Source organism: Dendropsophus ebraccatus, chromosome 3, assembly GCF_027789765.1.
Source record: "Dendropsophus ebraccatus isolate aDenEbr1 chromosome 3, aDenEbr1.pat, whole genome shotgun sequence".
Taxonomy (NCBI): domain Eukaryota; kingdom Metazoa; phylum Chordata; class Amphibia; order Anura; family Hylidae; genus Dendropsophus; species Dendropsophus ebraccatus.
The window spans coordinates 187,787,832-187,808,239 of NC_091456.1; the positions used below are offsets into that span (position 1 = coordinate 187,787,832).

The window sequence follows — 20,408 nt, forward strand, 5'->3', positions numbered from 1 at the left end:
TATCGGCGATCTGCTAATTGAGCCTGCCTGTGCAGGCTCAGTGTAGCAGATCGCCGATCGGACCGCACGGAGGCAGGTGAGAGACCTCCGGCGGCCCGTTTTACCGATCGGGATGCCCGCAGTCACACTGCGGGGGTCCCGGTCGGTAAGTGACAGGGGACTCCCCCTGTCACCTACACTTAAACGCCACGGTCGCGCCGCGATCGCGGCGTTTAAGGAGTTAGTGACACGCGGCAGCGCGATCGCTGCAGCGTGTCATTACCGGTGAGGTCCCGGCTGCTGATTGCAGCCGGCCCCCACCTGCTATGAAGCGCGCTCCGCTCCGGAGCACGCTTCATAGCGGGAGAAACACCCAGGGCGTACAGTTACGCCCTAGGTCGTCTGGGGACAGACTTCCATGGCGTAATTATACGCCCTGGGTCGTCTAGGGGTTAATAGATCGGACAATTACGCACGCTGCGGTATGTTATATGTTTATTTTTATATGTTTTATTTATATAATGGGAAAGGGGGTGATTTAAACTTTTATTGGGGGAGGGGCTTTGGGGTAGTGTAATAATGGTTTTTATTTATTTTTACATATTTTAAGTCCCTTTTGGGGGATTGGTACATTAATTTATTACATTACACACTGATTACTGCTATACCATAGGCCTAGCATTGATCAGTGTGATAGGCGATCAGCTCATTGAGCCTGCCTGTGCACGGAGGAAGGTGAGAGACCTCCGGCGGTCCGTTACAACGATCAGGACCCCCACAGTCACACTGCAGGGGACCCGATCGTTAAGTAACAGGGGAATCCCTCTGTCACTTACACTTAAACGCAGCGATCGCTAATTTAGTAATAAAACAGGACACTTCTAGGCCAATCTGCAGGGGGCTAAAACCCTTTCATCCCATTAGATATTTTTCTAACCCAAAGCAAATAATTGACTGGCTGAACAGGTACTATACTGACCTTTATACCAGCACTACTTCTCCCTCCCCAAACCCCAATACACTGCTCAATAAAGTTACACTTCCCCGTATAACGCCAGAACAACTCAACTTTCCTAATGCCCCCATCTTCTCGACCAACGTTAAGGAAACCATTGCGTCTCTTAAAAAACTCTGAGGCACCTGGGCCTGATGGCTACACGAGTACATTTTATAAACTCCTCAAAGATCAAATATTCATTTCTACTTTCTATTCATCTCTACAGGATCCTCTGCTGATATCTTCTATATAAGAGACCGACCCATCAACCATGGAGAGAGACAGAGACAAGATGGCCGAGAGGATAATAACCCTCACCCTACACATACTCTTCCTGCTTACTGGGGAGGTGAGGGATTCTGGGAGTGATGTCATCATGACATCATTCTTATCTATGGAATAACAGATGGACTGGAGAGGTGAGGGATTCTGGGAGTGATGTCATCATGACATCATTCTTATCTATGGAATAACAGATGGATAGGACTGGAGAGGTGAGGGATTCTGGGAGTGATGTCATCATGACATCATTCTTATCTATGGAATAACAGATGGATAGGACTGGAGAGGTGAGGGATTCTGGGAGTGATGTCATCATGACATCATACTTATATATGGAACAACAGATGGATAGGACTGGGGAGGTGAGGGATTCTGGGAATGGATGGAGTGATAGTAATGTGTCTCTCCATACACAGGATTACACAGTAGTGAAGAAGTCCTCTAGTGGGCGCTGTGGGGCCCCTGGGTGTGAAGGATGGGGAAGAACCCTGAGCCCAATCCCCGGGCCCCTGATACATGAGGAAATGGAGGAAGAGAAGATCCTAGAAGTCACCAACAAGATGGTGGAGCTGCTGAGTGGAGAGGTGAGACTGTGGCTGCTGGGAATGCTGGGACATTATACAGTAACACCACTGGAGGGGTGGGGGGATGACTGTGTGATCATTGTGTGTGTCAGGTTCCTATAAGGTGTCAGGACGTGGCGGTCTATTTCTCCATGGAGGAGTGGGAGTATGTAGAAGGACACAAGGATCAGTACAAGGATGTGATGCTGGAGGATCAGCAGCCCCTCCCATCAGCAGGTAATAGACAGGACTATATACACACCTCCTCTCTGTATTATCTGGATGGAAAGAATGAATTCAGTCTCTGTATGTGTTCCCTCCAGTCAGATCCAGTAAGAGAACAGCACCAGAGAGATGTCCCCGTCCTCTTCTCCCACAGGATCAGGATCAGGTAGATGGAGATGTTCCCTATGATCTGTACATCCCACCTGACTTCTCCTACTGTCTGATGACTTTTACAATATTTCTCTCACATCTTATGAATCAGGGGGAAGATGGGAACGACATTAATGCTCCAGAGACAGTTGTGAGCAGTGATGAGCAGTATAAGGAGGACATCACTACAGGGAAGGATCTGAACCATAAAATTGCTATGGACGAGATAGTAAAAGAAGAAGAGACAGATGTGAGCGGTGATGGGCAGTATAAAGAGGAAATTACTACAGGAAAGGATCTGAACCATAAATATGCTATGGAGAAGGTAGTAAAAGAAGAAGAGACAGATGACAGCAGTGATGAGCAGTATAAGGAGGACATCACTACAGGTAACCGCGCAGGTGAGTAGTGACCACTAAATGCAGAGAACAGTCACACTCTCAGCCCTGGGCGCACGGCACTGGGCTTCTGTGTACTAACACACACAAGGTATTGAATATCATACTTTTTGATGCTTACTGATGTTATTAGCCACGTTTGTTGGACCATATTAAGGGGAAGCTGCATTATGATGCTCCCAGCATCTTCACCTTTGTGTAATTTCCAAATCTGGTGGTCTCCTGATCCTGATCTTTGTGTAATTTCTAAATCTGGTGGTCTCTTGATCTTGAAACTTTCTTAACATTCTTGTAAATTAATGACCAATCTATATTCACCCTTTCTCCCAAATCAGCTTTCCATTTCTTCTGACTGGAGAACTCCACCTCATATTCGCTCCCCAAGTTCTTATATACATAGGAGATCTCTTTTTTTTCTTATTTGCCTTCCCATGATTTTACATAACATCCAATCCTGATCTCCAACCCTCAAAATATTTTCCCTTCTATCTGCCATTAATGCTGATCTTAACATCTTGTATTCTAACCATGCCCCCCTTGCTAATTTTATATTCTTTAAAGTGAATGTACCACCAGGCCCAGGTTGAAGCACTGGAGGCGGGCCGACCCACCCTTAGTGGGAGGAAACCCTAGCCCCTCTATGATAGGGCTCCATTGATTCTAATGTGGCTGCGTCATAGAGGGGCGGGGGTTTCCTCCCACTAAGGGTGGGTCGGCCTGTCTTCAAGGCTTCAGCCATTCACTTTAACCACCTCCCAGCCTTTCACTACCTCTCCTCTACAGATATTTCCAATCTTCTGAATCCCAGCATTCCACAATGTTTTCGAAATCTCTAGTTTGCATGTCTTCGATAAATTATAATTTTTCCATAGAGGGGCAAAATCAAAGATACCTTTTACACCTCGTACTTGTTTTAATTCCCTCCATATTTTTACCAAAAACGTAACCATTGGCCAGTCCTTACAGAGCCCAACCTCCAGCCTTCCACCTTCTAACCACTGGAATATATCCCCATTCCATTGCACCAATGACTGACCTACCTTCTCAAAAAAAGAGACCTGTTTTTATTATATATCAACCAATAAACCTGTGAAGCTAGGCAATAACGTTTAATATCCGGGAGACCTAAACCCCCTCTCGCTTTTGGAACACAAGAGTAGATCTAATTTCATACGGACCCTTCTCCGTCCCCATATTAGAGCATTAAACATGGTTCTCCATTTTTTAAAGTATTTTTCATCTACCCAAACCGTTGAAACTGCGAACAAAAATAACAATTTAGGGAGACACACTGACCTAATTGAAACAATCTTATCTGCTTTTGACATAGGGAGGTTTTGCCATATTGCCACCTTTTTCTCCAGCTGTGTAACTATCAATTTAGCATTTAACATATTGAAGTCTTCTTACCGTCTGGATACCCTGCACCCCAGGTATCTAAAACTACCCTCTTTCTCCAATACTCCAAGTGGCGGAAATTCCAGTCTTAAATTACCATCCAATGGCATAAAAACTGATTTGGCCCAGTTTATCGCTAATCCTCATACCCTACCTATACTTTTAACTAATTCCATCACTCTAGGTACTTCTACCACTGGGTCTTCCAAAAATAGCAACAGGTCGTCGGCATATAGCGACACCCTATCCCCCTCACCCCCAACGCCCCTCAAATCCAGCTCCGATCTTTATTGCGAACGTCTCAATGCTGAGGGCGAAGAGCAAGGGGGAGAGGAGACAACCCTGCCGAGTACCTCTACTTAATACAAACGGGGCCGACGACCTACCATTCAATGACACACAGGCACTGGCATCCTTATACAACATTTTAACCATTCGGATAAACCCGGGACCAATACCAAACCTCAAAGTCTTCCACAGATACTCCCACTCCACCCTGTCAAAGGCCTCTACCGCGTCCAATGACAGGATGGAGTGAGACACCGGGTCCCTTACTAGCTGGATGTTCTCAAATAACCGTCTGATGTTATGCTTCACCATCCGACCCGCTATGAACCTACATTGGTCCTGGTGCACCACTTCCCCAACCACCTTTCCTAACCTACCAGCCAGCACCTTAGCGAATAATTTTGCATCTGTGTTAATTAGAGAAATGGGCCTGATAGAGCCCACTGCCAACCGGTCCTTACCCTCCTTTGGAATCACTATAATGTCCACCTCCCCCATTGATTTTGGCAACCATCCATCCTCAATAGATTGATGGAGAGTTTCCAATAGTGCAGGGAGTAACAGCTCTCTATGTTCTTTATAGAAGGCAAATGGAAGTCCATCCTTCCCTTGGGCAGTACTATTCCTTGAGGAGTCTAGTGCTCTATCTAGGTCTATCTAACTCATTCCTCTGGGCCTCACTAATCTGTGGTATCTCAGTTTCTGAAAAATAATTCTCTAACTCCCCACCCACCTGACCGACCTCGGATGTGTACAGCCATAGAATCTCCGGAACTCTTCAAGGATTTGCTCTTTCTGGTTGGTAACACTCCCCTCTTCCATTCTTAGGCTGGGTTCACACACAGTATATTTCAGGCAGTATTTGGTCCTCATGTCAGGTCCTCGTAGCAACCAAAACCAGGAGTGGATTGAAAACACAGAAAGGCTCTGTTCACATAGTGTTTTAATTGAGTGACCTGACATGAGGACCAAATACTGCCTTAAATATACTGTGTGTGAACCCAGCCCAATACTGTCAATCCCCCTCCTGCTATCTTGATTTTTTTTATCAAAGCCAGAAGACCTTTATTGAGAGTACCTGACTCCCTATATCTTTTCTTCCCTAAAAAGGCTACCTGATGTCTCGCTTTTTCCAGAAGGTAGCCGTCTAATTCATCTTGTCCCCTCTTAAGTGCCTCAAGTGACTGTAACGAAGGTGTATTAATGTGTTCCCCCTCTAACCTTTCTACTGATTCTCTTAACTGTTTTTCCTTCACCCTAAACTTTTTCTTAGTGTTACAAATTTCCCCATAATACAAACCCTGTAGACTTGCTTTCAATGTATCCCATACCCATTGTGCCCCAGCTGTGCCCTTATTTATATCCCAAACTGTCTGAATTTCATTCTTTATTTTATCTTTTCCTTCCAATATCTCTAACCAATATGAGTTTAATTTAAATTTCTGTGCTACCACCACCTTATCTGTGCTCAGTTCCACCAATACCGGGGCATGATCAGGAGAACAGATCAAAATTTGTTTATTCTATTCCAGGAATGTAATAAAGGCAAAAAAGTCTCCCCAAGTGTGTCCTGGTAAGATGGATTAGAGCTCCCCACCATGCTCCTATCTACAGACGCCGAGAAGGCCTTTGATGGAGTCAGTTGGCCGTTTCTCTTCGCCACACTCCGACATTTGGGTCTTGGACCTAATATGTTGGAGTGGATAGGCTCCCTGTACTCCCATCCCACGGCCCAGGTCTCGGTCAACGGCCTTCTGTCCCCTCAGTTCCCCATAGCAAATGGAACACGTCAAGGTTGCCCCCTCTCCCCCCTTATATTTATCCTGACCCTCGAACCTTTCCTCCGGCCCATGAGAAATAATACGAACATTGCTGGGGTTCGGGTGGGGTTGGTGGACCGCACAGTTGCGGCTTATGCAGACGATCTGTTGTTCTTTCTTACCCAACCTCTTGTCTCTCTCCCTAACCTTCTCTCAGAGCTCTCCCGCTACCAAGCTCTCTCCAACTATAAAATTAACCTACAAAAATCTGAGGCACTTAACCTCTCTCTTCCTCACTCTGTTGCTACCTCCCTGGAATCCTCGTTCCCTTTCCGCTGGTCTCGTTCCTCTCTAACGTACCTGGGAGTCCAGTTGACACCCACGGTGTCTGACCTCTTTAAGGCGAACTTCCCACCGATGCTTAAACGCATCAAAGCAGACTTGCTCAGGTGGCACAGGGGCACCTTCACCTGGTTTGGGCGATGCTCAATCTTTAAAATGAACATCCTCCCACGTTTGCTATACCTCTTTCAAGCCCTCCCCGTGACGGTGCCCCTGTCCTACTTTCGACAGCTCTCTACACTCCTCACGAAATTCATCTGGGCACATAAGCAACCCCGTCTAACTAAATCATTTCTGTACTGTCGCAAGGTGAGAGGCGGTCTTGGTCTCCCCAACCTTTACCATTACTATGTTGCTGCCCATCTTTCTCGGGTATTGGATTGGCACAGTCATGCTCCCACTAAATTATGTGTAGGGTTGGAAATGTAAATCTCTCCAATCTCTCTACTGGCGGCTCCTTGGATACCCGCCGCCTCTCGCCTTGCCGGTCCCCACCCCACTATCGCCCCCACACTGAAGCTGTGTCACAAACACCTCTCCAATGGTTTTTTGGCGCCCCACCCTTCCCCTCTGTTCCCTGTCCTGGGCCACCCTTCTTTTCCGGTCGGCAAGGAGGACCTGTCTTCCGAGCCTGGTTCCGAGCTGGCTCCTTCCGAGCTACCGCTTTTCTCCAAGGCCCGACGTGGCTGCCTCTATCTGACCTTAAGGATCTTTAAGACCCAGCCCCCCTGGGGTTTTGGAGGGCGCTGCAACTCCATCACTTCCTTTGCACCCCCCCAAACCCCTCCGGCTTTGCCCGCTCCCGTACGCCCTTCGAAACCCTCTGCCAGGGCTCCGGCCCCCTTCGCCACTCCCTCTCCCTCCTATACACAATGTTGGGCTCCCCGCCGGAAGAACCACCTCCTCCAGAAACTGTGGTGGGGAAGGCACCCTTATACATACATTTTGGAGCTGTCCTAAACTGGTACCCTTCTGGACAGAAGTGTGGCGTATCTCCTCCACATTCACTGACCGTCAACTCCCTTTCTCCCCATCGCTCTTCCTCCTGCATCTTTCCGATATCCCCCTTAAGTCTTACCGGCGCTCTGTCCTCCGGCATCTGATCAACGCAGCACGAGCGTGCATCCCGGCTCGCTGGCGCAGACCTGATCCCCCTAGCATAGCTATGTGGATCCGCAAGATTGAGGATATTAAACATATGGAAGACCTTACTGCACAACTTCATGGCCTTAACTAAGTTTTTCCGGATATGGTTTTACTAAGAGCAAGTCAGGGAGACTGCTGAATACAAGACTCTTCTGGCTCAGTGAGGTGCGGACATCCTAGCTTTTTTCTCCCCCCCCCCCCCCCCTCCCTTTCCTCTTTCTCCTTTTCTTCTTATTGTAGGAGCTCTTGTAGGTAGCCCACTCCTCCTTCTTCAATGCTTTCACAAGTTTGTGACGTGCACTTGTTCGTTTTAGCACAAATGTTTGACGTTGATGAATGTTCCTTCCATGTTTGTAATTAGCTTGCCATGATTGTTTTGTCCTGCCCATTTGGGTATGGCCGGATTGGTTGCTTTTTAAAAATTTGAAAACTCTTAGTAAAATTGAGAATTAAAAAAAAAAAAAAAGATTGATTAGAGGAGCTATCATTGAGGCCTATAATTTACCATCTCCCTTATTGATTAGAGCTCACGCTACTAGATCCATTTCTACATCCTGGGCTGAAAGAGCTTCAACTTCCCTAGAACAAATATGTAAACTATAGACATCACAACATACAGTCGCCATTACAGACTTCAGCTTCAGAGCAGGGAAGACCTAGCCTTCAGGAGGAAGGTTCTATAAGCTGTGGTCCCTCCCTAAGGTAAATGTTGGCATTCTCCTGTGGTGCCATCATGAAGCGGAGGAGAGAAAATTAGGATTAGCCCTACTGGTAAGCCGATTACTCCGAAATCTTCACGATGTCACCACCGACCCACCCACCCTGTCTCACGTGGTGCTAGAAGTTATGTTATAATACAGTGGTGATGGTGGGAAGGGGGGGATTTCAACCTTTCGTGTCGTGTTTCCTGCCAGAGGTACGTCATGACTCCTGTGCTACTGTCGTAAAGCTTTCAGAGAAACCGGCTTACTGGTAGGACTAATCCTAATTTTTTATTTGAGAAGAGTTTCCGTTACATTTACTACTAAGGACATCATCTCACCGGCCTCCAGCTTCTAGATTCTTCTCCCTGACACTTCCTGTGGATGGGAACAGATCTGATCATTCTTATTATGTTACATAAAAAAGAGTAACTTTCCATGTCTGCAATATGTTTAAGCTTCTATTACTGGGAAATAAGAGAAATGGTGTTTTCTCCTTTGCAGATGATTCTACCAGGAGCTCAGGGGGACATCAGATCTCCTCAGAGGATCATATCACACAAGATACATATGAGGAGCCGTCCACTATCCCAGATACACCCTCAGCCCCTCACAGCAAAGATCTCTCATCTCATCCTGTCTCATCCCATCTCATCCCATCTTCTGCTCCATCACAGCAAGCTGACATTTACAGAGAAGACGACGAACATCAAAGAGCAAATACAGGAAAGCCTCAGTTTTCAGATTTACAATGTGAACAACGCTTTACTCACAAAACATATATTACAGAGGAGAAGCCTTTTTTATGCTCAGAATGTGGGAAATGTTTTACTTACAAATCAATGCTTGTTAACCATCAAAGAATTCACACAGGGGAGAAGCCATTTTCATGTTCAGAATGTGGGAAATGTTTTGCTAAGAAATCAAGTCTTGTTGACCATCAAAAAATTCACACAGGGGAGAAGCCATTTATATGTTTAGAATGTGGGAAATGTTTTACTAAGAAATCAAAACTTGTTGACCATCAAAGAATTAATTTTTTAAATTTACAACATGAAAAATGCTTTACTCACAAAAAATATCTTACAGGCAAGAAGACATTGTCATGTTCTGAATGTGGGAAACATTTTAATTATAAATCAAAACTTGTCAGGCATCAGAAAGGTCACACAGGGGAGAGGCTATTTTCATGTTCAGAATGTGGGAAATGTTTCATTCATAAATCAGGCCTTGTTGTGCATCAGAGAACTCACACAGGGGAGAAGCCATTTTCATGTTCGGAATGTGGGAAATGTTTTAATGGAAAATCAGATCTTGCTTCGCATCAGAGAACTCACACAGGGGAGAAGCCATTTTCATGTGCGGAATGTGGAAAATGTTTTACTGTAAAATCAAATCTTCTTCACCATCAAAAAATTCACACAGCGGAGAAGCCTTTTTCATGTTCAGAATGTGGAAAATGTTTCACTGTAAAATCAAATCTAGTTGAGCATGAAAGAACTCACACGGGGGAGAAGCCATTTTCATGTTCAGAATGTGGAAAATGTTTTACTATAAAATCAACTCTTGTTATCCATAAGAGAACTCACACAGGAGAGAAGCCATTTTCATGTTCAGATTGTGGGAAATGTTTTACTTTGAAATCAAATCTTGTTAAACACCAAAGAATTCACACAGAAAAGAAGCCATTTTCATGTTCAGATTGTGGGAAATGTTTTACTCAGAAATCAAATCTTGTTAAACACCTAAGAATTCACACAAAAGAGAAGCCATTTTCATGTTCATATTGTGGGAAATGTTTTACTGAAAAATCAAATCTTTATAGACATCAAAGAATTCACACAAAAGAGAAGCCATTTTCATGTTCATATTGTGGGAAATGTTTTACTAATAAATCAAATCTTTGTAAACATCAAAGAACTCACAAAAGAAAGTAGCCAGTTCCATGTTCAGAATGTGGGGCTGTTTTTCTCAGAAATCATGTATTTTTAAAAAAATCTGATAATCTTTTTAAAAATTGAAGAATTCACACAGACGAGAAGCCATTTTCATGTTCAGATCGTGGGAAATGTTTTACTGAAAAATCAAATCTTGTTAAACATTGAAGAATGCACACAGAAGAGAAGTCATCTTAATATTCAAACTGTGGGAAATGTTTTACTCAGATATAAAATCTTGGTGCTAGAGATGAACAATTTCTCAATAAATGTCAACAAAACAGCCAAACTATAGCAGCTGCAGTACTGGGACTATTACAGAAGGACCAATGTGTTAATGCCTGTTCTTATATAAGTGTTAAAAGTTCGAAAATTCACAATTGAAAAAGAAGTCAAGCGTTTAATTTTTCTCATAGATAGCAGTGGACATCGGTGGGCCAGCCGCATCAAATTAGGTTTTCTTCTAGGACAGCAATGGCCGTTGGTGGATCAGCTGTGTATACTTACCTCTTCTCTATGGACATTATTGGACGCCGGTGGATCAGCGGTGTAAAAAGCCACTTTCTCCCAGGACAGCAGTAGACAGCGGCAGCACACAGCCCCCAGCCACTGTGGAGGTGTCACCACGTGTTGCTGCTCTCTGGGAGGGATGGTAAGATGTGGTGCACCCCAATGGGTAATAAGTCCAGACAGTCAGGGTTCACAGTAAACAGCGGCTTCTTTACTGAAGAAATATCAGGTGCAAAACAATACAGACAAAGCCCCGAGCCGGCTTCTCCAGTCTCCGACCTGTAGCAGAAGAAGGGAGAGGCCTAAGCTAGTAGTCGTCTTCTAGGTCTCTGCAGGCTTGAGCTCTGGTCAGGGGGCTGGTGACCCAGGGTCTGTAGAGTCAGCGGCTTCTTCTGTGCGGTCTAGCAGAGTCTCTTCACTTCTCTGGTCTCTGCAGAACAACAGGCGACTGACTGACTCTTTTAGTGGGCGGGGTGGAGTGGAGAAGCACGGCCTTAACAGATACAATGTTTCAACTTCAGTCTGCCATAGACTTGTATTGAGTTTCCATACAGGTCTATGGGAATGACACAGCAGCTTCTTTCTAGACATAAACATCGAAAAGATCAGCATGTCTGTTTTTTTTCCTCTTCAAAAACTCCTATATACACACACACTGAGCCCTCGGAGCAGTATCAGGGTCCTTTTACATACAGATAAATTGCTTAATCGCTCATTTAGCGAAGGACAAGTGATGATTTTTTGTTATAACAGACAAGCATTTAGAAGTTCAAAAGTCGTTAATGCGATCATAATTATCATCGTTAATGCAGTTGTATATACTCTGTGAATATCCGTAATTGCGTATCTATATACTGTGAACGACCAGCTTTTATACTGAAAGACTAGAGAACGATTAACAATGATTTTGAGGTTGGCCCAAAAGATACGATCGGCGATGTACAAGTGAATATTCGTTGGTAGTTTGATTATTTCCGCTTTTACACCAAAAGATTATCGCTTAAATTTTTACAATTTTTTTGCACGATAGTCAGGCCGTGTAAAAGGCCCTTTAGATAAGATACCTTGCAGGTTCCAGGGGGTGCGGCTGCCTCCTGTTGTCTTGTACTCCACCCATGTCCTGCAAGTGTTATAAATAGAGATTTGGCTCCTATCTGCCCAGTTGTAGGCTTATTCAGCCCAGGAGAGGCCATTGCTAGTGTGAGAATGCTGGAGTAGGGACCATGTCTCTGAGGTCACCTTAACGTGGTGACATGGTGCACTCTGTTTGATCAAATATTTTGGCAAAGATTCTCATTTTGTAATGTCTATAGAGCAGGTTTTTATCATGTATACACCAGGGGGAGTATATACAGTAAGCGTTTGCACCTGTAGGTTGCTGTTGCACTTTCTGTTTTTTAGGTTATCGGTATGTAGGGGGTCAGTAGTCCTATTTTTTGAGAAGAGTTTCCATAATTTTCTTATGGACGTCATCTACCCAGCCTCCAGGTTCTAGATTCTTCTCCCTGACACTTCCTGTGGATGAGAACAGATCTGATCATTCTTATTATGTTACAAAAAAAAGAGTAACTTTCCATGTCTGCAATATGTTTAAGCGTCTATTACTGGGAAATAAGAGAAATGGTGTTTTCTCCTTTGCAGATGATTCTACCAGGAGCCCAGGGGGACATCAGATCTCCTCAGAGGATCATATCACACAAGATACATATGAGGAGCTGTCCACTATTCCAGATACACCCTCAGCCCCTCACAGCAAAGATCTCTCATCTCATCCTGTTATACAAGTCCCATCTTCTGCGCCATCACAGCAAGCTGACATTTACAGAGAAGACAATGAACATAAAAGAGAAAAGACAGGAAAGTCTCAGTTTTCATATTTACGAGAATTTTTTTTTACTCACAATAAATATCTTACAGGGAAAAAGGCATTATCATGTTCAGACTGTGGAAAATGTTTTACTAAGAAATCAAGTCTTGTTGACCATCAAAGAATTCACAAAGGGGAGAAGATATTTTCATGTTCAGAATGTAGAAAATGTTTTAACGTGAAATCACATCTTGTTGAACATAAGAGAATTCACACAGGGGTGAAGCCATTTTCATGTTCAGAATGTGAGAAATGTTTTACTTATAAATCAAATCTTGTTAAACATCAAAGAATTCATACAGAAGGCATTTTCATGTTCAGAATGTGGGAAATGTTTTACTGAGAAATCTAGTCTTGTTGACCATCAAGAATTCACACAGGGGAGAAGCCATTTTTATGTTCAGAATGTAGAAAATGTTTTATTGTGAAATCACGTCTTGTTGACTATCAAAGAATTCACACAGGGGAGAAGCCATTTTCATGTTCAGAATGTGCACAATGTTTTGCTTTGAAATCAAATATTATTAGCCATAAGAGAACTCACAAAGGAGAGAAGGCATTTTCATGTTCAGAATGTGGGAAATGTTTTACTCATAAATCAAATCTTGTTAAACATCAAAGAATTCACACAGACGAGAAGCCGTTTTCATGTTTAGATTGTGGAAAATGTTTTAACGACAAATTAAATTTTGTTAAACATTGAAGAATTCACACAGAAGAGAAGCCATTTTGATACTCTGAGTGTGAGAAATGTTTTACTCAAATCAAATCTTGGTGTTGGGAGATGAGCAATTTCTCAGTAAAACAGACAAACTAAGGCAGCTGCAGTACTGGGACTATTACAGAAGGACCAATGTGTTAATGCATGTTCTTGTAAAAGTGTCAAAAGTTGAAAAAAAATCACAATTAAAAAACAAAACAAAACAAGCATTCAATTTCTGCCATAGACAGCAGTTCACATCGGCGGATCAGCGGCATAACATCAATTTTCTCCCTGGAAAGCAGTGGATATTGGTAAATGAGCAGCGTAAAGTGACACTATCTCCAAGGACAGCAGTGGACATCGGTGGACCAGCCGCATCAAATTAGGTTTTCTCCTAGGACAGCAATGGCCGTTGGTGGATCAGCTGTGTACAGTCATGGCCAAAAGTTTTGAGAATGGCAGAAATATTTTCACATGATCTGCTGCCCTCTGGTTTTTATGTGTGTTTGTCAGATGTTTTTATCACATATAGAAATATAATTGCAATCATATGAGTAACAAAAACGTATATTGACAGAATAAGTTAATGCAGCATGTCAATATTTGCAGTGTTGACCCTTCTTCAGGACCTCTGCAGTTCTCCCTGGCATTCTCTCAATCAACTTCTGGACCAAATCCTGACTGATAGCAGTCCATTCTTGCACAATCAATGCTTGCATTTTGTCAGAATTTGTTGGTTTTTGTTTGTACACCCGTCTCTTGATGATTGACCACAAGTTCTCAATGGGATTAAGATCTGGGGAGTTTCCAGGCCATGGACCCAAAATCTCTCTGTTTTGTTCCCTGAGCCATTTAGTTATCACCTTTTGGTTTATGGCAAGGTGCTACATCATGCTGGAAAAGGCATTGTTGATGGCCAAACTGCTCTTGGACGGTTGGGAGAAGTTGCTCTTGGAGGACATTCCGGTACCATTCTTTATTCATGGCCGTGTTTTTAGGCAAGACTGTGAGAGACCCGATTCCCTTGGCTGAGAAGCAACCCCACACATGAATGGTTTCAGGATGCTTTACAGTTGGCATGAGACAAGACTGGTGGTAGCGCTCACCTCGTCTTCTCCGAATAAGCTGTTTTCCAGTTGTCCCAAACAATCGGAAGGGGATTCATCAGAAAAAAGGACTTTACCCCAGTCCTCAGCAGTCCACTCCCTGTACCTTTTGCAGAATATCCGTCTGTCCCTGATGTTTTTTCTGGAGAGAAGTGGCTTCTTTGCTGCCCTCCTTGAGACCAGGCCTTGCTCAAAGAGTCTCCACCTCACAGTGTGTGCAGATACACTCACACCTGCCTGCTGCTATTCCTGAGCAAGCTCTGCACTGCTGGTAGCCCTATCCCGCAGCTGAAACATTTTTAAGGGACGGTCCTGGTGCTTGCTGGTCTTTCTTGGGCGCCCTGGAGCCTTTTTGGCAACAATGGAACCTCTCTCCTTGAAGTTCTTGATGATGCGATAGATTGTTGACTGAAGTGCAATCTTTCTAGCTGCGATAGTCTTCCCTGTTAGGCCATTTTTGTGCAGTGCAATGATGACTGAATGTGTTTTTTTTTAGCGATAACCATGGTTAACAGAAGAGAAACAATGATGCCAAGCACCAGCCTCCTTTTAAAGTGTCCAGTGGTGTCATTCTTACTTAATCATGACAGGTTGATCTCCAGCCCTGTCCTCATCAACACATAAACCTGTGTTAATGGAGCAATCACTGAAACAATGTTAGCTGGTCCTTTTAAGGCAGGGCTGCAATGATGTTGAAATGTAAATATATAGTTCATTTTCTAGGCAAATATTGACTTTGCAAGTAATTGCTATTAAGCTGATCACTCTTTATAACATTCTGGAGTATAAAAACTGAAGCAGTAGACTTTGTAAAATTTTATATTTGTATCATTCTCAAAACTTGGCCATGATTGTATATGGATGTAGACAAATGAAAAAATGAACAAAGAGGGGCGCTTATGGTGTAGTAAGTTAAGTTGATTGGTATCTATTTACAGAAGGCAAGACAACTCACCTTCTGGTGTTGTGCGAGCGATAGGCACAACACTAGCAGAGCTTGTAATTGATGTAGAGTCCGCAGCCTGGCATCCAGCATATGGAGGACAGATCCGTCACGATACCATCACTCCCAAATCATAGAGGAGAAGACTGAAAGCAAAACTGGGATAGCCTTGGCGCTGGACACGGACCATACTCTCCAGTTCTTTGTAGATTTACTTTATTTTGAGCAACGCGTTTCGGCGGCGTGCTGCCGCCTTTATCAAGCTCCTACCATATTAACAACAACAGTCCTTTTTATACCGGTGATTTCTCCTAAACCACGCCCCAAAGAAAGGGGGCGGGGAAGGAGTCCGGTTTCCCTTGCAGCAGGTTGGTCGTTACAAAGGCTTTAAACATATAAAATCCATTGCTTCTCGAACATACAGACAAATAAGTGGACTAAATTTATTTGTATTGACATTTGTATTTGTCTGTATGTTCGAGAAGCAATGGATTTTATATGTTTAAAGCCTTTGTAACGACCAACCTGTTGCAAGGGAAACCGGACTCCTTCCCCGCCCCCTTTCTTTGGGGCGTGGTTTAGGAGAAATCACCGGTATAAAAAGGACTGTTGTTGTTAATATGGTAGGAGCTTGATAAAGGCGGCAGCACGCCGCCGAAACGCGTTGCTCAAAATAAAGTAAATCTACAAAGAACTGGAGAGTATGGTCCGTGTCCAGCGCCAAGGCTATCCCAGTTTTGCTTTCAGTCTTCTCCTCCATGATTGTATATGTTAGAGCAAGTCAGCTCCTGTACAGTGAACTGAACACATCCATATACACTAGCCAGTGAGAGGCAGGAAGAGCCAGGGTTACAGGGGGTTATATAAAGTTGATAAGGTATCAGGGACAGATACAGGATAGTGTGGGGGTAGTAGTTTAAGCTGTGTAGCTGTTATATGTTCCTGTCCTGTCACTTTGTGTGTAAGTAGCTCTCCTGGGTGAAGTTAACCCAGTGAGTCTGTCAGGTTATCTCAGGTTGCCTGTTCTGAAACTGTGTCTGGCAGCCAGGGCAGTTTCTAGAGGCGGGCGGGCTGGGCGACCGCACGGGGCGCCGACAGCTAGGGGGTTCCACTGAGCTGCGCGCACCCCCGGCCTTTTTTTTGTGGACAAAGCATGGGGGGTTATTACTATGGGTGGGGGAGCACAGGGGGGCTTATTACTATGGGTGGGGGAGCACAGGGGGGCTTATTACTATGGGTGGGGGAGCACAGGGGGGCTTATTACTATGGGTGGGGGAGCACAGGGGGGCTTATTACTATGGGTGGGGGAGCACAGGGGGGCTTATTACTATGGGTGGGGGAGCACAGGGGGGCTTATTACTATGGGTGGGGGAGCACAGGGGGCTTATTACTATGGGGGGAGCATGGGGGGCTTATTACTATGGGTGGGGGAGCACAGGGGGGCTTACTACTATGGGTGGGGGAGCACAGGGGGGCTTACTACTATGGGTAGGGGAGCACAGGGGGGGTTACTACTATAGGGGGGAGCACGGGGGGCTTACTACTATGGGTGGGGGAGCACGGGGGGGTTACTACTATGGGGGGAGCACGGGGGGCTTATTACTATGGGTGGGGGAGCACAGGGGGCTTATTACTATGAGTGGGGGAGCACAGGGGGGCTTATTACTATGGATGGGGGGTTACTACTATGGGGGAGCACAGGGGGGCTTATTACTATGGGTGGGGGAGCACAGAGGGGCTTACTACTATGGGTGGGGGAGCACAGGGGGGCTTACTACTATGGGTGGGGGAGCACAGGGGGGCTTATTACTATGGGTGGGGGAGCACAGAGGGGCTTATTACTATGGGTGGGGGAGCACATGGGGCTTATTACTATGGGGGAGCGCAGGGGGGCTTATTACTATGGGTGGGGGAGCACAGGGGGGCTTATTACTATGGGTGGGGGAGCACGGGGGGCTTATTACTATGGGTGGGGGAGCACGGGGGGCGTACTACTATGGGTGGGGGAGCACAGGGGGGCTTATTACTATGGGTGGGGGAGCACAGGAGGGCTTATTACTATGGGTGGGGGAGCACAGGGGGGGCTTATTACTATGGGGGAAGAGCACAGGGGGGATTATTACTATGGGGGAAGGGCACGGGGGGTATTACTATGGGGACTGCACAGGTGGGTTTATTACTATATGTGAACAAACCATGGGGGATTATTACTATGGGGGGAGCACAGGGAGGATTAATACTATGGGGGGGGGGCAAAGAGGGATTATTACTATATGGAGGCACAGCAGGGGATCCTACATACAGGGGGCAACTCACATACCTACTGACTTTACTGCACAAGACACAAAAGAAGTGGAAGTTGTAAAAGTGCGGAACCTAAGATGTTTGTCTGGCAGGTTCACAAGAGATGAATTGTTGCTGCAAGAAATAATCATGGTGGACTGGGCCAGATGGAGAGGAAAAGGGAAAGTGATGCCTCAGATCAAAGAAGACATCGCCTGTGAGTCATTGAACTGTTTTGTTTTGTTTTTTTGTTTTTTGGTTTTTTTTTGGGGGGGGGGGGGGGGGCGCTTTTAGCAGGATTCGCCCTTTAGTCAAAATTACCTAGAAACGGCCCTGCTGGCAGCAGCATAAATTCCATTGGCAATGACATTTAGGCTATGCCAGACACTCTTAATACAGGCCACCGGATAGGTGACTCATTAGGTAGACTTCACCTAGGAGAGCTGTAGACAGTGTCGGATTACTAGCATACAATGACACCCTTAGTCTTGGTGAATTGCAGTAAAAATCAGCCAACAGGGAGTCTAGACATTATTGATTCGCAAAAAAGAACACCAATTTTTTTGATCCCTGACAAAGCCATTTCCCTTCACTTTATCAAATTCCTGGACCACAGCTCTTTTTTTACATACAGGACACTGTTCTCTCAGTTTTGTCCCTCCCGATGTCTTTGCACTGCCCACTCCTGCTCTTTCTTTTCTCTGGACCAGCTCCTATATTTCTCAGGTGGACTGGAGGGAGTAGGTTCTGCTACAGAAGGGGGTGTCTGGTCTCGGACAACATTCTGGGCCTAAGCCACTTGAAGGGGGCTCAGGCAAGCTTGACGGCTTCTCTGGGAAAGCTGCACACTGAGTATAGATAGACCGCATCTCTGGAACATTTAGACGCCAGTCATCTGGGCCAAATATGGCTTTCCAGTAGGATGGTGGTGCACTGCGTGGAACTGGCTGTTCATTCCAGTTGGATTGGAGAGCCCCCTGTAGGTGAACGGTGGCGTCAAGGGAACCTTTTGCCATGACACCGTATTCTCCTCCTCATTCGGCCACCCCATAAAGACTGAGACACTCATAGACGGTCTTACTGTGGGAAAACACCTCATCCGCAACCACCTGCACAATGCTGCCAACCTGCTGCCATACTTTCCCGTACTGTGGTTTACCTTTAATGCAGAGCCAGAAACACAGTGACAAAGCTGCTGCAGTTTAGTTGTGTTAGTGCGGTTCCTTTAACTCTGCAGCTAGTTTGGGCTTCTAAAATCTGTCGTTTCACTTTATGCGGTTATATCTCCATGATGGTTTAATGTATGCTAGCGATTCTGAGATGTTTTTTTTTTCCTGGCAAAAGTTGGTCACTATTTTGTGTAACTTTTTGTGAAAAACATCAAAATATAATGAAGAATTGGAAATTTTTTTCATTTTCCTTTCTTTTAATACTAACTCTATACAAAACACTATTCAGCGTGTGGTGAAAATAACAAAATAAATGTATTCTCTGGGTCACTACAAAGACAGTGATACCAAATTTGTATAGTTTTTTTTTTTGTTTTTTTTGGGTTTTTTTTAACTATTACGACTTTGGCACAGTAAAATCTATCTTCTGTGAAAACCCACAAAAACTGTTGCCACATTGTGAGTTTTGTAGCGTACTTACCTTCCTCGTGACGGAGCTGGTTTTGGGCTAATTTTTTGCCAGAAAAAAATTCTTGACATGAGTTTCCTTTTGCAAGGATTCCTCCACCCAATCCATCCAAAAAGGTGAGTTTCTCTATAAGGCTGGGTTCACACTACGTATATTTCAGTCAGTATTGTGGTCCTCATATTGCAACCAAAACCAGGAGTGGATTAAAAACACAAAGGATCTGTTCACACAATGTTGAAATTGAGTGGATGGCCGCCATATAACAGTAAATAACGGCCATTATTTCAATATAACAGCCGTTGTTTTAAAATAACAGCAAATATTTGCCAATAAATGGCGGCCATCCACTCAATTTCATCATTGTGTGAACAGATCCTTTCTGTGTTTTTAATCCACTCCTGGTTTTGATTGCAATATGAGGACCACAATACTGACTGAAATATACGTAGTGTGAACCCAGCCTAAAGATGTACAGGGTAGGTATATAGGGGGACAGCTAGGATTGCAGAATCGACCTAGCAACCGAAAATGCAAAGCTTTGGGCCTCTAAGAAATAAAACATGTGAGGTCGTAGAAAATCGTCTTTTAGGCACACCTGAGAAATAGAAAGAGCTTTTTTAGTGGCAGGATCCACAATATCAGCCACCGCCAAGGGAAACATTTTCATCTTTCAAATCAACTGGTTTCATAAATTCAAATAGATTTCTTATTTAAAAATGTCAAATACTTATCAGCTGCTGTATGTCCTGCAGAAAGGGTTGTATTCTTTCGAGTCTTACACAGTGCATTCTGCTGACACCTCTGTCCATGTTATGAACTGTCTATAGAAAACCTCTCCTGCTCTGGACAGTTCCTGACATGGACAAAGGTGGCAGCAGAAAGTACAGTGTCAGACTGGAAAGAATACACCACTTTTTGCAGGACATACACAAGCTGATGATTACTGGAAGAATGGAGATTTTTAAACAGAAGTAAACTACAAATTTATATAACTCATAAATGTATATAATTTAATTATAATCAGACTAGCTCATGCATATGTCCGTGTAATCTGTCAGCTACAATTCATGTGTCCCAATTGTGACACTGTTAGGTAGCTGTTAGGGCAAAGAGACCCATGTTAAAGGGGGTTGGCCACTTAATACTATACAAGGAACTATTTTACTATTAGTAACTGTACTCACTGCACTTG

General features: G+C 44.4%; 3 protein-coding genes across 5 annotated transcripts in view; 2 read left to right on the forward strand and 1 right to left on the reverse strand.

The window, feature by feature from the left end:
* LOC138786591 (oocyte zinc finger protein XlCOF7.1-like) overlaps positions 1 to 20,408 on the reverse strand; it is a 496,490-nt gene that overhangs the window by 390,977 nt on the left and 85,105 nt on the right. The gene's annotated exons all lie outside the window — the stretch shown is intronic.
* Positions 1 to 20,408, forward strand: part of LOC138786766 (gastrula zinc finger protein XlCGF26.1-like) — a 223,792-nt gene that overhangs the window by 147,530 nt on the left and 55,854 nt on the right. Inside the window, exons 1-2 of one of the 3 annotated variants that reach the window (XM_069963803.1) lie at positions 2,112 to 2,212; positions 2,309 to 2,597. The exons of 1 other annotated variant lie outside the window; for it this stretch is intronic. In XM_069963803.1, the coding sequence (XP_069819904.1) occupies positions 2,414 to 2,597 (184 nt within the window). In that variant the 5' untranslated portion in view covers positions 2,112 to 2,212; positions 2,309 to 2,413. Of the gene's footprint in view, positions 1 to 2,111; positions 2,213 to 2,308; positions 2,598 to 20,408 lie in introns of those variants that run through there. One more of the 3 variants, XM_069963804.1, reaches the window with a different exon arrangement.
* On the forward strand, positions 8,611 to 14,496 carry LOC138787578 (oocyte zinc finger protein XlCOF7.1-like). The gene is made up of 5 exons (XM_069964924.1): positions 8,611 to 10,162; positions 10,253 to 10,322; positions 12,078 to 12,084; positions 12,594 to 12,721; positions 12,917 to 14,496. Exons 1-5 carry the CDS (start codon positions 8,679 to 8,681, stop codon positions 13,244 to 13,246), a joined length of 2,019 nt encoding a protein of 672 aa, XP_069821025.1. The 5' UTR covers positions 8,611 to 8,678; the 3' UTR covers positions 13,247 to 14,496.

Excerpts from the sequence above, each read along its gene's own strand:
- LOC138787578 (XM_069964924.1), top strand. The coding sequence starts at position 8,679 with ATGTTTAAGCTTCTATTACTGGGAAATAAGAGAAATGGTGTTTTCTCC. Across the intron at positions 10,163-10,252 it reads CAAAGAACTCACAAAAGAAA|AATTCACACAGACGAGAAGC; the intron begins GTAGCCAGTTCC and ends TAAAAATTGAAG. Across the intron at positions 12,722-12,916 it reads AATGTAGAAAATGTTTTAAC|CACACAGGGGAGAAGCCATT; the intron begins GTGAAATCACAT and ends CCATCAAGAATT.